This window comes from Lissotriton vulgaris, chromosome 10 (assembly GCF_964263255.1).
Source record: "Lissotriton vulgaris chromosome 10, aLisVul1.2, whole genome shotgun sequence".
Taxonomy (NCBI): Eukaryota; Metazoa; Chordata; class Amphibia; order Caudata; family Salamandridae; genus Lissotriton; species Lissotriton vulgaris.
In genome coordinates this window covers 455,811,731-455,828,189 of record NC_141698.1, presented here as the reverse complement: position 1 = coordinate 455,828,189, position 16,459 = coordinate 455,811,731, and the positions used below count along the sequence as shown (strand labels likewise).

Genomic DNA, 16,459 nt, shown 5'->3' with positions numbered 1-16,459 from the left:
TGTCCTCTAGCCCTGCAGCCATGTTTGTGACGGAAACATGGCTAAATGAGAGCTCCGGCCCGGACATCGCCATGGCTCTCCCTTACAACTACACCTTTGTGGGGAGAAACCGAGTACACAAGGATGGTGGTGGTATTGCTATAATTTTTAAAAGGGAATATTCTTGCAAATGGGAAGATCTTGATTTTCCCAATTGTGAAGCTGGTCTCTTTAAACTTTTACTTTCTCCTAATTTTACTTTGACTGGAACCCTTATTTATCGTCCCCCTGGCTCGGCCTGTGCATGTTCATCCTCCTTCCCAGAGCTCATTGCCCCTTTGATGTTACAATCCACCAACTTTCTAATAGTGGGTGATTTAAATATTCATTTTAACCACTTATCCTGCCCCATTAGCACTCGTCTGCTACAGGATTTAGCTGCCTTGGATTTACATCTGCATAATTCTGGCCCCACCCACAAAGCTGGTATTTTACTAGACCCCATTTTTTCTAATCTCAATAGCATCACCTGCCTTCCCCCTCAACCTGTTATTTGGTCCGATCATTTTATCATAAACATTTCAATAAATATATCTGATTATCACAAATCTTCTACTAGTTTACATCCACATAAAGCCAGCAGGAATTGGAAACGCTTAGATAATGGTAAACTTAACATCTGCCTTGAGAATTCTAGACCCACGCCTCCTACCATCACTACTAGAGATGTGTCTGCTATCAACTCTTGGCTGATGTCAGCCTTAGATTCTTGCCTTCCGGCTCAGAGGAATAAGCCTCATATACACCATCCACCGGCACACTGGTTTAATGATACACTTCGTCAGGAAAAATCTCGCTGCAAGAAACTGGAACGCATTTGGCGCTCCAACTATTGCATGGATAATAAAAAAAGATACAAGGCTGCCCTTCAAGCATACCATTCTTCCTGCGACACTGCCAGGGCTAATCATGCTAATATCACTATACTTAATGCCCAAAATCGACCTAAAGCTCTTTTTAAAGTAGTAAAAGATCTATCAGGCATGTCCTCTGCACCTAAAGATCCATGTCTTGACACAGAACAATGTAATTCTCTTGCCAATTTTTTCCTTGAGAAAATAGTTAAAATCTACGCTCTTTTTAGCGTCCCTTCTTCTGATATATCCTGCTCTGATCCACAAACATCCAACTCCTGTTCTGTTGAGGCATCTAGTACAACTCCCCCTGCCCCCCAACTTCACTCATGGGATTTGACCTCGTTCTCTCTTTTTCGTAAATATTTAGACGAAATAAAAACTGGCTCTCCCCTTGACCCCATGCCTCCGCAAATACTTGGCACCCTGGACTCATCTACACTTCAGATCATTTTAGATCTTCTGAATGCTTCACTGGTTGAAGCCACGGTTCCTAAAGCATGGAAGCACGCAATGGTGGTTCCATTGATAAAAAAGGCCAATGCGGACCCAAATAATCCTTCTAACTTCCGGCCCATCTCTCTGCTTTCATGCTACTCCAAAATTCTTGAAAAGCACGGTAATTCTCTTCTGACTTCCTATGTTGAATCCTCTAATTTCCTTCACTCCTCACAATCCGGGTTCAGGGCTGGCTTCTCCACTGAGACCACTCTTCTTGGAGTATCAGAGACCATCAGAAGACAGGTGGACAATGGGGAGACAGTGGCACTCATTCTATTAGATTTGAGTGCCGCATTTGACACTGTCTCCCATACCATCCTTTTGTCCACCTTGAAATCTGTGGGCATTGACGGCCCTGCCCTGGCCTGGATTGCTAGTTTTCTCTCTGACCGCACTTTTCAAGTTTTCTCCTCAACTTCTGTCTCCTCCATCCACGCTTCCTCTCACGGTGTTCCCCAGGGTTCTATCCTCAGTCCCCTTTTCTTTAATCTTTATGTGAGACCTCTAGCTTTCCTAGCTGAGCAAGCAGGTCTCACGATTTACTCTTAGGCAGACAATACTCAAATCGTCTACTCTCTATCAACCAATAAGCATCTTCCCACGTCCTCCCTGCAGTCTGGTCTGGAACAAATCTTCAACTGGATGCAAAGACATAAATTAAAACTAAACGGAGATAAAACGGAGTTGCTTTTATTTGGTCCAAATTCATTGCTTTGGGGCCCGCAACACTGTCCTCAGGAGATGGGAACTATTCCTACCGCTTCAGCAACAGCTCGTAACCTTGGGGTCCTCTTTGACAACCAGTTGTCAATGAAGCAACATGTGGTAAAAGTCTCAGCCACCTGCATTACATCGTCAGGTGGCTGAGAAAGATCACGTGGATGCTTCCAGCTGACACCCTGAGGACTGTAGTCCAGGCCATTGTTACATCACGGATGGACTACGGGAACATTCTTCTTCTGGGTGCCTGCAAGGAGGTCACCAAGAAATTACAGGTGGTTCAGAATATGGCAGCTCGCCTCATCTCTAATCTGCCTGCCAGGTCCTCAGTCTCCGTCCATCTGCGCAATCTGCACTGGCTGCGCATTGAGAGCCGAGTGAAATTTAAAGCTCTCTGCATAATGCATCACATCAAAACTGGCAAAGCCCCGAAATACCTGTCCTCTTTGGTACAGCATTATGTCCCTCCCCGCACTTTGAGATCCTCTACGCAAAATAAGTTTTAGATCCCGCGCTTCAACAAAGCCAAAATGGGCGGTCGCTCGTTTGCGCTTTTAGCACCTTCTCTATGGAACTCCATGCCTCAACCCCTGCGATCCGAAATCTGCTATCTTAAATTCCGCAGGGGAATTAAGACCTGGCTTTTTAATTCTTAAATGTGTTTGCTTAATCCTTCTCAGCGTATCTTACCTTTTGTTTGCTCACTAGCGCCGGGAAACCTCCGGGTAGCTGCGCGCTCAATAAATGCAATTATAATAATAATAATAATAATAATAGAAGATGCATGGTTAGACCTAAATCCGATGCTCCACTACGGAAATACAATAATAAATAGTTCCCAAAAAGTGATATAATAAGCAACCCAACCCATAATAGGATGCCTCTGGTCCACCATGCCTTCTGGCTTACCACTGCCAGAAGTTCAATAGCAAAAACTAGGGGTGAAAGACCCTGTCTCATCCCGTGATATATAGAATCTTGTTGAGATGCATTTGCCCTGGCCACTGGATTAGAGTACAATCCACTTAAACCAACCCACTCCCAAAATAATTCTATCCATAACCGCCGGAACCTGAACTCTTACTGTGTTGAAGGCCTTTTCAAGGTCAACGGAGGTAATTGTTGCATCAGAGATTAAGGTTGCTTTTTTTCATTTAGAATCCTATATAGTCTCCTGAGATTACCAGACATGTTACAGGCAGTTATTAAACCATTCTTACCCCCGATGGATCAAATCCAGCCGATTCTAGTAGAGTCTAGTTGCCAAAACCTTACGAATGATTTTAAAATCCTGGGACAGCATTGAAGGTGTCATAAATTTGAATCTGGGAGCATAGCGTTTGGCCACCATGATCCTGTATCTGTGTGAATGGAGACCTTCTACCCTCTGGGGGCCACCCCCCAAGGTCAGCATCCTCCCAGTCCTACCTTCCCCTTCATGTACTCTGTTGGTGTACTCTATGTAATTATAACAACACAGCTTCTTGATGATGTGAGTATACCTCTCCCTACTGTTAGCTAATTTATTCTTAGTCTGCCAGGCCTCCACTGCATCTAATTAAAACCCATGTATGGTTTTGTCATAGTTGATTATCTAATGTTTTCCAGACTCCCAGTACCCTACTGAAACAGTTACTTCACACCACCACCTTAAATGTCGCCAACTGTTGGATGCCGTACCTTGGTTAGTGTGGAAGTATTCCGTAATCACCTCCTTCAAAAGGTTCGAAATTCTGTATATATCCTGGCGCTAGGCTGCAACCTACATGTGTGTATCAGTTGTGGGGTCTTCCAGAGTTCTACTCATACCAAAAGTGTATTATGGTCTTACAATGGCCTGCCCAAGTACTCCGAACTCAGCATGCACTGAATTAACATAATTTAGCAGAGCACTGCATCCAGTTACATACTGGGGTAAAACGACTAGTCCCTATAGTGTCTGTGTTAGAGCTTACAGACATCCACCAATTCTAATCCGCTATCCAACTAATAAAGCCTTTGGCTGCTTTAATGGACGGAGCACCTGCCAAATGTGGGTTAAAGCAGTCTATGTGTACATCGCTGACACAGTTAAAATCCCTTCCTATGAGCATAGAGGCCCCAGGTTGCTGATTCAGTTGCGAAGTCAGCAATGCAAGGAATAGTACCTGTTTCTGGTTAGGCATATAAATACTGCCCAACAATAACATCTGCCTATCTAATTTACTTGCCTCTAGCACATATCGTCTCTCTTTATCTACCACAGTATGTGAGGCAGGGAACGGATTCCCGACCCTGATCCGGATGAGGCCCCCCCTTGCAAAATGAGTTTCGAGTCACTAATATCTGACCCCTCCATCTCCGTTGTAGTCTACAAACCTCAGTTTTAGTAAAATCAGTCCTTGGAGGAATGCAATATTCGCACTCCTTCTCTTCAAGTATGCAATGGTCTTATACCTTTTAGCAGTCAAGCCCAACCCTCTTACATTCTGCTGGAAAAGGAAGAGCCTATTCTTCAGTGATGTAATCTCTAGTGTTAGAGTGTGATTCTGTCATGCCACCCTGCCGAGTAAAATGTCATCAGGTAGCCTAGTTACCTCTTTGCTCGAGCATGCCAGAGTACGCTACTCCACACAGCACTACCACTTGATAGAACCATGACTGGATTCTCAAAACCTAACATCCAGAACCAATAAATCCTACAGGTAAAAACCACTCTTTTACCTAATCATTACTTATCATTAAGTAGGTGTTGTTGCCCCAAAGGCAGAGTGCATAGTATTTAAAAGTGGGACCTGTAGCAATTTTGTATTAACATGTCCTACTACTAAAGTGACAAGCACCCAAAGCTATTTTTAACTGTGGTGGGTCTAGCTCTCCTATGTAGAATCCTAATACTGTATCTCGGGAATAGGACTAGCTAAAAAAAAAAATTAAACAACTATTTTTAATAATGATTAAAAATCCAGTTATATGGTGAAATCAGATTTTTAGCAAATCTTAACCCCTTCGATGCTGATGACGAGCTCAGCTCGTCATCAGCCACGGTGGTCGTGTGCGGATGACGAGCTGAGCTCGTCATGTAACGCGGTTTTTCGAAAAAAGCCGCACAGCGCAAAAATAACCCCCGCACGCATGTGGTTAAGGAAAAGTAACTTTAGAAAAGTTACTTTTCCTTGCCTAAATTTCCTCTTTGCTCTTAACTTCCCCCAGCCAGTGATTAACATTTGAACAGGTATGAAAAATGTGTGAAAGTACTACCAGGAGTTACAGGGAAGGTGACTGTGATTGACATTGTGGGTCTGAATAGACACAGATGACTCCTCTAAACCTCATAGATTATGCAGGGTGGGGGCTTGGAGCATACTTTTTTGATGTTACTCTGCCAAATCCCGTTTGAGTGTCAAATCCCATTGCAAGGTCTGCTGAGTTTTACACATAGGATTTGGGACACACTGCAAAGGGCGAAAACGGGATGCCAAAGCAATTCTTGTGTCTTGTTGCTGGAAAACCCTGCTTTTGTCCCATGAGACTTCTGTCTCTGGGTTTTACACATAATACTTGGATTGCACTTCAAAGGTCGAAACAGGTTGCCATGCCACTTCTTGTGTATCCAATGGCTAGTTTTTTTTTAGTTTTTTTTTAGAAAACTCTACTTTTGTCCTACTAAACCTTTGTCTCTCGGTTTATGGGTGATACAGTGGTTGCCTGAAACTGGATTTTAGTGTTCGATGTGAGAGGCCGCTAGGATTGCCATAGTATATACTTCAATCACACACACACACCCAGCTCTCAGATCCGTCGTTTACTGTTGCTGAAGACTTTTTCCATCTTGAAAATGCCCAAAGTGTGCAGGGTTGGTCCCAGGAACTTTTACCCCATTGGTTAGGGTGAGGCCAGGTGCCTTTCCCACCCACTGGCTCGTGATGGGCATAAATGTGACAACTTAAGTCACCCACTTCAGAACACTTCCAGACCTGAGGAAGAACAGAACAGGACTGTACCTTCTATCTGTGACCTGAGAGGAACCCTGAAGGACTGGACGTGCTGCCTTTTGTGCTCAAGATAAAGAAGTGTACTTAAAGGGTTATATAGCTGACCTCCTGTTCAAGTGACAGGGACGCAAGAAGCTACTAGAGGCCTTTCTAGCAACTCCCCAGCTGACCACTGGCAACTGGACCTTGAATGAACCTGCTGTAGGCCTCTGCCTGACCCCCAGTGAGTCTCTCCTAAGTGTCTCACCTGAGGTCCCTGGGGGGGCTTTATAAGTGTACTCCTGTGGTGGAATAGAACGTAAAGGACTAAAGTCAGAAGGTACAGTCTTAGATCGGATAGGCCAATTAAGTTTGCCTTGGTAAATCGTAGTCAACTTCAAATTGCACTTACGACCAGGTCAATCTCATGCGTTGGCTATCATTAGTGCTTTCACCTTTTTGGAGCTAGTTCTACATAAAACTTTAAAAATTCATATCTCCAGTTCCCCTTATTGGAATATTAGCGTTTTTGTATGCATTTTTTAAAAGTTCCTACTCTATTTTTTCTAATTTGCTTTGACATTTTTATTGTTTTGGCATTGCAATACTGTTTTGGTACTCCATAAATACTTTACACATTGCCCTAATTTAAGCCAGTCTCCTATGTGCCATGGCTACCAGGATGTTGAGCTCAGGCTAATTTAGTGACTTTGAGGGTTCATCCTTACAGGGATTGTGATTATTGCAGGAGGTGGGCAGTCAGACAGGCATTGAGAGGATGTTGCGTAACAGCAAGAGCTGCTGACTTATAACTCGAGTTTTGGCATTGGCTCAACATCCTATGATCCTGTGCAAATCATTTAATCTCCCCTTGCCGTTAAAAAGTTAATGTTTCCTTGTATAATGTAACAGGTGCTCATGTACAGCGCTAAATACAACTGCTAAAAAATACAAATAAGCCAATGTCTCACAATGCTTTATTAAAAATTGAAAAGCTGTGATGAAATAATAAGAAACCCTGCAGTACTTTGGCAAAACTTACACAGAGGACCATATCTAGTGGCTGAATGCTGTTGTCTGCTAACCCAAAGGAATTGCCAACTGGATGTCCGGTCAAGGGTTCTATAATGGCACTGTTTCTAAGCACATTTATTATTTTCATTTAAGGGAATGAAGGTAAAAGGAGACTGCAGCAAGAAAGAATAGTTTCTGATTAGCCTAATTGAATTTTGAGGTTTAGGAATGTCTCTAAGAAGGTTTTGTTTATTCTTTATTTATTCCTCTGCAAGCCTTATTTGCTTTATGCGTGAAGATGCAAGGTTTATGTTTTTTCACCTATTTTCTATTTACTTTTGCAGAATTAAAAAACAATAAATCATACTCAAACTGTGATTGCATGCCTGCCTTTATCATTATTTCACTTTTTCACTTCAGAACTATGCAATTGTATGTTTATCAGAGCCTGCAGATCGTAGACCACAGGTGCTTAGCATGTGGTCAATGGAAATTCCCCAGGGCTGTGCCTGGCCACCCCAAACATTGTGTCTACTACGCTTTTGCTTCTCAGTAGTGGTGAGCAGCGGCAGATGACTGTGGTAACAAAAGTAGAACAGTAGGGTGACTTGGCAGATGCACAAGGTACATGAGCAGGAGTCAGTGGTTGGTAGCAAGTGGGTTGGCGCATGACAACAGATGGTGGGGGAGCCAGGTAGGGTGGGAGAAATGAGGGTGCAAACCGCTCTAGGATTTTCATCTATGCCGGGCGTGGAAGAGGCAGATGCCCCCACATACCCCACCCGGGGCACATTCCGCACCAGCTTTTAAGCCGACCGCTACAGCCACACCGGTGGGACCACTTAGCCAAGTATGTTGTGCACTACCTCGCTTGGCCCGCTGTGTTTACATGGACCGCCATGTTTAAAAGGGCCTCTGCACACCCCTGCACCACCACCATCCCGACTTACCGGCAACCATGGCTCTGGGCTTTTGGGGGGGCTTTTGACGGACTGCATGCTTCCGGCTGGGTCTTGGTGCGTCAGCTCCAGAGTCTTGAAGTGTGGTCAGCACTGGTTTTCTGTCCCTTGACCACACCACTTGCACTGCATGGCCCCTTTTCACGTCTCTCAGCCTCCTCACAGCGCCTGACTGCTTCAGACTTCTGATATCCTAAACATTCCAGAAAAATGTGTAAAGATTCAGCAGGCAGCTAGGGAAGCTTCCTTGCTGAAGGCCTATTCCCTGAAACCGAACTGCGTCTGCATTTTCGCCTGCCCTCTAAAAACTAATCTCCTTACAATGCATCCTCATGAAATATTGCATTGCCTTCTTCACCTGGTGCAAAATGGCCTAAAATGTACCTCTATTAGAGTATATCTGGCAGCTATTTCCAGATATCCCAGACATCAAGCAGACCTTCTTTATTCTCAACTACAGTAGTAAAATATTTTTTTTTTATGGACTATTCCTAATCTTTGCTCTACTGGAAAAGATTCTTCCAGTTTAAAAACTTAACATAGTCGTAGGGGCTCTCTCTAGCATGAAAGATATCATCTTGGGTTTCAACCCATACTTTTGGCAAGCATTATTGCTTGGCTAGTCATTCAAAAACAGACATAACAGTTGGTCAGGCCCTAATACACAATATATTTCAGTAAGGTGAGCCTCATTTCAGTCTATGCTTTCTGCTTAGTGTTTATTACTGTTTTGGTGATCTTAATTTAACATGTGAATCAATGAAAGATCTAATAGTGAAGAAGAAAAAGTTACTTACCAGTAACTACAGTGCTTCATCCTTGGTAGCTTCTATATATTTATGTGTGCCCTCCCTCCTCCCCTTTCTTGAGACTGGTATTCAAATATTGAGGTGAATTGGCTGCAAGTAGTATATGCCTGTTTCCTATGTTATTTGCTGTATTCGGATACTGCAATGTTAATATTAGCTACTGAGGATTTCCGGCCTGATGTTGGGGAGCACTTTAGTCTCGTGAATACACGAGATATACCAAAGCTGAAGGTTCACGTTTATAAGTAAGTAACTTGTTTCTTCTATCGCCGGTGGGTAATGCCTGACATTCTATTAATTAGCATAGATCTTTGGAGAATAGTATATGCAGCAGAAGAGCAAGTTGCACATTAGCAAATGTGCGTGCTATGATACAAGGGATGCTTCACCATTCTGTTTGACTTTAGATTGGGTTTGACCATATTTATCAGTGCAGAGAAGTCATGCACTGAAGGAGGGTCATACTATGTATTTTTGACATACGATTACATTTTGGTTCAATAATATGAGGTTCTGGAGTATTTTTCTGGCCGGAAATAGTCAAGAGCATTGAAACATTTTATAACTATATTTTTAAAGCAAGTTCATTAGTAGCTTTTGTAAGTCTTATCCCACTTTTTTCACTCCTGTAGAACATGAAGGCCCAGTTAGCTCTGTGAATATTAGTCCAGATGGCCTGAAGGTGCTATCTACCACAGCAATGGGGAACATTGGCTACCTTGATATTCCATCCAGAGCCTTTAGCACCATGATGCGCTCACACACAGAGTCTATACTAGCCTTTTCTGTGGACGGTATACGGAAGAAGCTGATCACAGTGTCTCAGGACAACACCCTCAGGATTTGGGACCTGGGATCGTTGCAACAGGTAAGAAAGCCAGCCCAATGTTCCTTGTATTATCACACCCATTATTATCACTTACAACCAACAGGCATTGGTTTTCTTGAGTATGGTGTGTATATTGTTTGAGAAAATAGTCACTTTTATGGGTATCCTATTTTTTATTTTAGAAATCTGTCAGTCTTATGCTCTCTGCATGGAATTTATTGACTAGGAGGCCAGTTCTCCAGGGCTATGGGACTGAAACGCATTTCTTTGTAACACTTATTGCTGTTGCCTTTGGAACCATAAGAGCCAGGAAGTAATACAAATTTGCCACCTTGCTAAATACCTTCTCCTTCAGCTTTGAAATTTCAGGAGTAACGAACGGGAACAGTAAAAGATTACGCTTGAACATTTGTATGGGAAGGGAAGTTTAATCTAGCACATTTATATTTGTTTAGCACAAGCATGGAAGTGGTCCAGAAAATACTCGGAGGGCACAGGAGAACAATTGGGTTGGCCCTCAATTGTTGGCATACTGCACAAAGGGGGTGGGGAACACAGATGCACAGAGAAGGAGAAGATTTCTTTTCATTACACATCTTGAGTAGCAGATTCCTTGCTACTGTCATTAACCACACACTTTCAAAGAAAATGTTATTCTATAAGTCAATCAATGAATTGGACTCCTCATAAAAATGAACTCCATAAATATTTTATTTACAGTTGCCTTATTTTGAAGAGGAACTAAACCCCATTGAATCCAAGGAATTCAGGTCAAGGCCAATTCAGCAGTGTCACGAACGCTCGTGGCATTTTTGGATAGAAATATGAAACATATGGAATCATCAAGGAAAAATATTCAGCTTACCAGCATTCTACCTATAAAGGCTCTTCATTGCTTGGCCTTCATGGCCAGATAGGAAAGGCATATGATAAGACTAGTCTGTCTATTGTAGTTTTACCTGGAAGGCAAGTTTAAAAAGGCTTAATCATTTGCGAGTTAAAGCAGTAGATGTCGTGTGTAGCGATCAAAAGTAGAATGGCATTGCTTTGACCTTAGGGCTTGAATCCAAAACCCAGCAAACTATTGTGGATTTTCCATTCTCCAGAAGGGTATCCTTCCCCAGGTTCATAACTATAGACCGCCACAATGCTGGATGTCGGAAACACATTTTTTCTACATTCCACTATAACGTTCATATGCAGCGAATAGGGCTTGATTACACATAGATTGAACCCCCAGTCACCAATTGTTCCTCATTTCTGCTTTTACAATACATATGTAACCATACACTCTTTTAGGTGAGGGTGATAATAAATCTGCAGAGACCAGTCTTAATGTTTGTCCTAGACTTCATGTTAAGGCATTACCAACAAGCTGCGATGATCATGGTCATAAGACAGACAGTAAGTCACCTGGAGTTTCCATCTTTGCCTTACATCTTGGCAACACACTGGATGCAATACTTGAAAAAGCCAATACCATATTAAATAACAATAAGGAGGGGAAATAAAGATTTAAAAGAAAAAAACCTGAGACACAAAAAAGAATGTAGTGGAGTGGAGTAGAGTGAAGTTGCGTATATTGGAATTATTTGAGATAAAATAAGTGTTGTTGTGAATGCTATGATTTCACTTGCTATAAGTCACATAATATGCAAGGGAATAACCAGTGCATGGAGAAAGGGCATGTTCTAGTTAATGTACTGTGGCAAGTGAGCTGATAAGTCTTACTCTAAATTGAAGGTTGTGCATAAATAATAAAATTTTATTGTAATTTGTAATGTTTGTATAGTTAAAGTAGCGTTTGTATTGAAAGAATAAATAAAGTTATCCTAACAAGAATTTATCTTTAACCTTTGGTGTTTTGAGTGAATATATTTTTGGGAAAACAAAACAAAGGGTTAAAGTGATGTTATAGTTAGAACTTGTAATAATAGGTTATCCAGTATTTGATCTTTCATAGATTCACATGCTTGATTCATTCCCCGTCTTTGAAGTGGGAGTCCCACGGTTCTATATTAAAGCAGTATGTATCACTATAATAGGCTATAATGGCAAGGAAAACAAGCATTTGCAATGCAATAGGTCTCGCATTAGGAAAGTTTGAGCTATTGGTATTGTTAATGACAAATTTTTTATTCATGTGTTGGTTTTGAAAATAGCGAAATTAATAGCTTTGTCATTTACAATGCCAATAGTTTTAACTTTCGCAAACGTGACACCTATAGCATTTGTAATGCAATATGTGTTGTATTTAGATAACTTAGATGTATTAATAGTACAAATAACAAAGACTTTTATTTTTTTTAATAATTAATACTTAAATAAAAGTTATTGTAATTTATAATGGCAATAGCTTAAACTTTCGTAAATAAATTTTGGGAAGATTATGTTCAGTGTATTTTATTGTGATGAAAATCCAAGAACAGAAGTGAAATATTAACATCTTTTTGTGACATTTGTAATAAAGCTTGAAACATTGAGAGAACATATTAAACCAGTTGTTGTTGAATGGTTGCACAAAGTGATGCTGTGGCGTTCAGTGGTGCTGAGTGATGCTGTGGCCTTCAGTGATGCTGTGGCATTCAGTGGTGCTGAGTGATGCTGTGACGTTCAGTGGTGCTGTGGCGTTGAGTGGTGCTGTGGTGTTGAGTGGTGCTGTGGTGTTGAGTGGTGCTGTGGCGTTGAGTGGTGCTGTGGCATTGAGGGGTGCTGTGGCATTCTGTGGCACTGAGTGATTCTGTGGCGCTGAGTGATGCTGTGCCGTTGAGTGGTGCTGTGATTTGAGTGATGCTGTGGTGTTGAGCGGTTCTGTGGTGTTGAGTGGTTCTGTGGTGTTGAGTGGTTCTGTGGTGTTGAGTGGTTCTGTGGCGTTGAGTGATGCTGTGGCTTTGAGTGATGCTGTGGCTTTGAGTGATGCTGTGGCGTTGAGTGATGCTGTGGCGTTGAGTGGTGCTGTGGCGTTGAGTGGTGCTGTGGCGTTGAGTGGTGCTGTGGTGTTGAGTGGTGCTGTGGCATTCAGTGGTGCGGAGTGATTTATGTGGCGCTGAGTGATGCTGTGGCGTGGTAATCTATAAGAGTAAGAGTTGTCCGAACAAATGGACTAAAATATAGGGGGAATGGAACGCGTATCAGGGAGAGTTATGTGCACCTATGGCTGATACTGACAGTTTACTAATTTGTGAATGGTTGGGGAGGGGGATGGGTGAGGGGGGCTTCAGGGATCAGATGGAAATTTGCCAATGTATGCTTGTGTTTTAACATTGAACAGCAAGCTGCTGTCTCAACGTTTTTCTTTGTTTTCTGTGCAATAAAAAGATCTTTTAACAAATAAAACGGAGTACATTAGTATTTAAATCATTAAATAAATGTTGCCCAACAAAACGAGTAACAGACTGCAGTTTGTTTCCATCCACATTACCTGCAGCATTGCATGCCTATTCACAAGAAGTTGCTATATACGCCATGCAATCTTAACTGAAGTGCAAGTAAACACATAGGTTTTTATTTAGGTCAATTACCAGCTACAAGTACTAGCTTCTGCCAAGGGGTCTTATTTTGTGTGAGACACAATGATTCAGCCTCAACTTTACAGTCAACAAAACGCAGAATGTTGGCATTTGAAGTTCTATGTTCACGTTATAATCTGTGGACCTACATATCCTAGCATGCAAAATGCCACTGTAAAACAAGCCGGCAGAGGAAAGGCAGCGCTGGGAGGGGGGCTGGGCAACCATGCTAGCATCCCGATTCATGAGCAAATGGTCCTGTTTATGACCTGCGGAGCGCATGAAGTGGATGGTGGCAAATGGACTCAAAGCGACTGGTCGCTTTGATGTTCTTGGCTTGCTTTGTGGGATTGGGGGGGGTGGGATGGTGGGGGGAGCATCTTGGGAGGCATTCCATTAATAGCGAGACCTAAAAAACACTTCTACTGTCAACGATCCTAGGACCCTAATTACTGGTAGAAATCTGCATTGCCAGATAAATATAAATAAAGTAGTAGACACTGCAGCAGCTGACAACAACAGGGAAAGCGCAGTGGACACCGGCAGGCACTACAGCGAGCGGCTTCAGCAGAGGCGCACATCGGCACAACAACAGCACCAGGTATTGCATTAATAATAGTAATAGCCAAGGCAACTGAAACTACTTCAAATAATGGCACAGTAGTGAGTAAAATGGTATTTACAAGTTGTCCTCCACAATCGCACTACAGAGGTAACTTGCAGCATCTCTACTGACTGTTGGAGGACGTGCGTTCCTTCTGCACATGTCTTTTGATAATGCGCCCGCTGCTTCCTAAGGCCTCCTGCAGAGGTGCGGCTGAGGGTGATGTGGGGGCCGTTATGGCTGGGAACACCGGGGCGTGGGGAACTGACAAAACTAGTACTACAGTGAGCACTTCAATCCGCATTCAATGAGTGCCCAAAATGTCAAAGAGGAAACACGACGGAAATGCAATAATGTATTTCGGGCAACAGGTACTGAAAATACAAGCGAGTAGTGTATGTGTTCACTCTAGCTAGTCTGGCAGCCACCTTGAATTGGGGAGATATATGCACTCTACGTGTGGGTGTCTCTTCAGACTTCAATGCAAGAGCAGGGAATTTTACAAGAAGGCAGTCAAACGTTAACAAATGCTGAAAGCGCAGGAGTGAAGGGCTATTTGGGAAATGAAAGTGAAAGTGTGCATAGTGAAGCTTCTATCTCATCGCTAGGGGACTGCAGATGACACATACAAAGTTTGACGATGCAGCAGGGGTGGCGGAGAGCAGGGGGCGGAGAAGGAAGAGCTGCTGGCGTGGGAGGGTGATTGATGGGCGGGGCAGTGCCGGGGAAGCCTTTGATGTGGCCTGGCGGCCGTGGAGAAATGCTGGCAGTGGGAAGGCTCTGGCATGCTCGTCCACGAGGAGTCACGTGACTCTCGTGCACTGTCCAAAATCCGCCGAATCCGCCTGTTAGGAAAGGAATTTTCTGGGTTAGCAGTAATAGGTTCGAGTAAACTCGACCTAAAAAGACAGTTCAATAGCCTCTTTATGTCCTTTTTTGAAAAAAAGGACCTAACTGAAGCATAACCAATCAGATGACAGCACCCTCTAGAACTCTCTCAACTGAGGCTAAGTCCCTCAGATTTTCATTTTGCGTCTTATGAAGGGAGTCTCCCTGAGCTCTGCTCAGCTATCTACCAATGAACATTGAACATTTTATTTTTTATCTTTACAATGCTTGAAACACCAAAAAAGGGCTGTCAAGAATCAAGACCCTGAGGCTGTCATGGGAGAACACATCTTCATGTATAATTTCTACAAGGAAGGCAGGTTTTTGTTACCCTTATCATGTGCTTTGTCCTTCACTACACATAAGGAAAGATGGAAGGCCGCATTTCTTGGCATCAAAACAATAACTACATCTGACGAAGATGGTAAAAAAAGAGAAGAGGTCAAAGGAGTAAGCTACTCCAGACGCTGAAACATTCTCTTCAGTTACTACTGTCTGAGGCTTAAACTCCTACTATTTATCCTGGAGCTCGTTCTTCATGATGCCCCACAGACCTGTCGACTGCAGAGCCTAAATATAAGTCCTCCTCTGCCTTGACACCAATGACGTCAATATCAACATCAACGGCATCTCGACGTCCCATTGAACTGCACCGTTGACCATTGCCTTGCCGATGGCGCTCTTCCCATTGAGGAGTGCAGTATCTGTATCTATGTAAATGTCAGTACTTTGCCGTGGTCCTTTGGGGGGCCTGAAGACTCCAGCTTCAGAATTAGTCAGGGACAGACAGCTCCAACTAGAGAGCCCTGTGGTAAACAGGGTATAGGATTCACTTGATCATGTTTGACTGCAATAGATATTTATTTAAAGAGTTGTAAAGAAGTTAAAATGTACAAAAACAATTATCCACTACTTGCCGGAGGTGGCCGTCGACTTTGGTGCTCGATGACGGCAATGTCCAGCGGTGGTCAACGATGGCTGTAGTCCACAGTCTATGGCTGTGGTAGTCAGCAGAGACTCTCACCGACAATACTGTCAACTAATGAATTCTGTGCGCAATCTCCTTTGACAAGGGTTGTAACATTGCCTGAGCAAATTGCGTCTGCACCAATATTTCCTACACCAATACATGGTCCCTCTCAAGTGCATATTATCTATCAGGGTCAATCATATCAGGAGGCAGCATTATTATGAAGGCTTCCAGGTACACATAATATAACGGGATGGTATGTCATAGTTGTTTTGTGTTTTTTGGCATATTCGGCAGTCATTATCCTTCAAGTTCTGCATACAATTATCTGAGATACGTTCAAAGACCATACTGTCACTGCAACCTTTCCTTCACCAAGCACCCTGATATTCGACAGTCTCCAAAGGATGATCTTAGATCATCATTTAACAACCACTAAAGGATTTAACTTACTAACTAATCCATGTAACCAGGAATTGAATGTTTAACTACCTACTGCCCCATCCCAACCATACCTTGGTGGACTTGCATTCAAAATTATATACAACAGTTAATACAAAAACAATACAAAAAATCCCTGCTATCTGTTTCCAACTGTTGATATCTGTAATAGTGACAGATTGTTTCTTAAAATACATTCTAGCGCAAACTAAGACCTCAGCGTATTCTATCCCCATACTGATTGTATATTTTCAGAGAAGGTATAAGAATAGTTTGTAAACCAAGCCAATTGCACTGTTATTGCGGCAAATACACATAAGAGTATATAAGGTGCTAGAGAATTTACCGGTCTTGTTAGTGGCTCGCCAT

At 42.7% G+C, this 16,459-nt stretch overlaps 1 protein-coding gene across 1 annotated transcript in view; it reads left to right on the top strand.

Annotated features, from left to right (window-relative positions):
- Window positions 1-16,459, top strand: part of WDR90 (WD repeat domain 90) — a 1,374,469-nt gene that overhangs the window by 437,671 nt on the left and 920,339 nt on the right. The window contains exon 19 of the mRNA XM_086941318.1: window positions 9,482-9,717. Coding sequence (XP_086797444.1) covers window positions 9,482-9,717 — 236 coding nt within the window. The remainder of the gene's footprint in view (window positions 1-9,481; window positions 9,718-16,459) is intronic.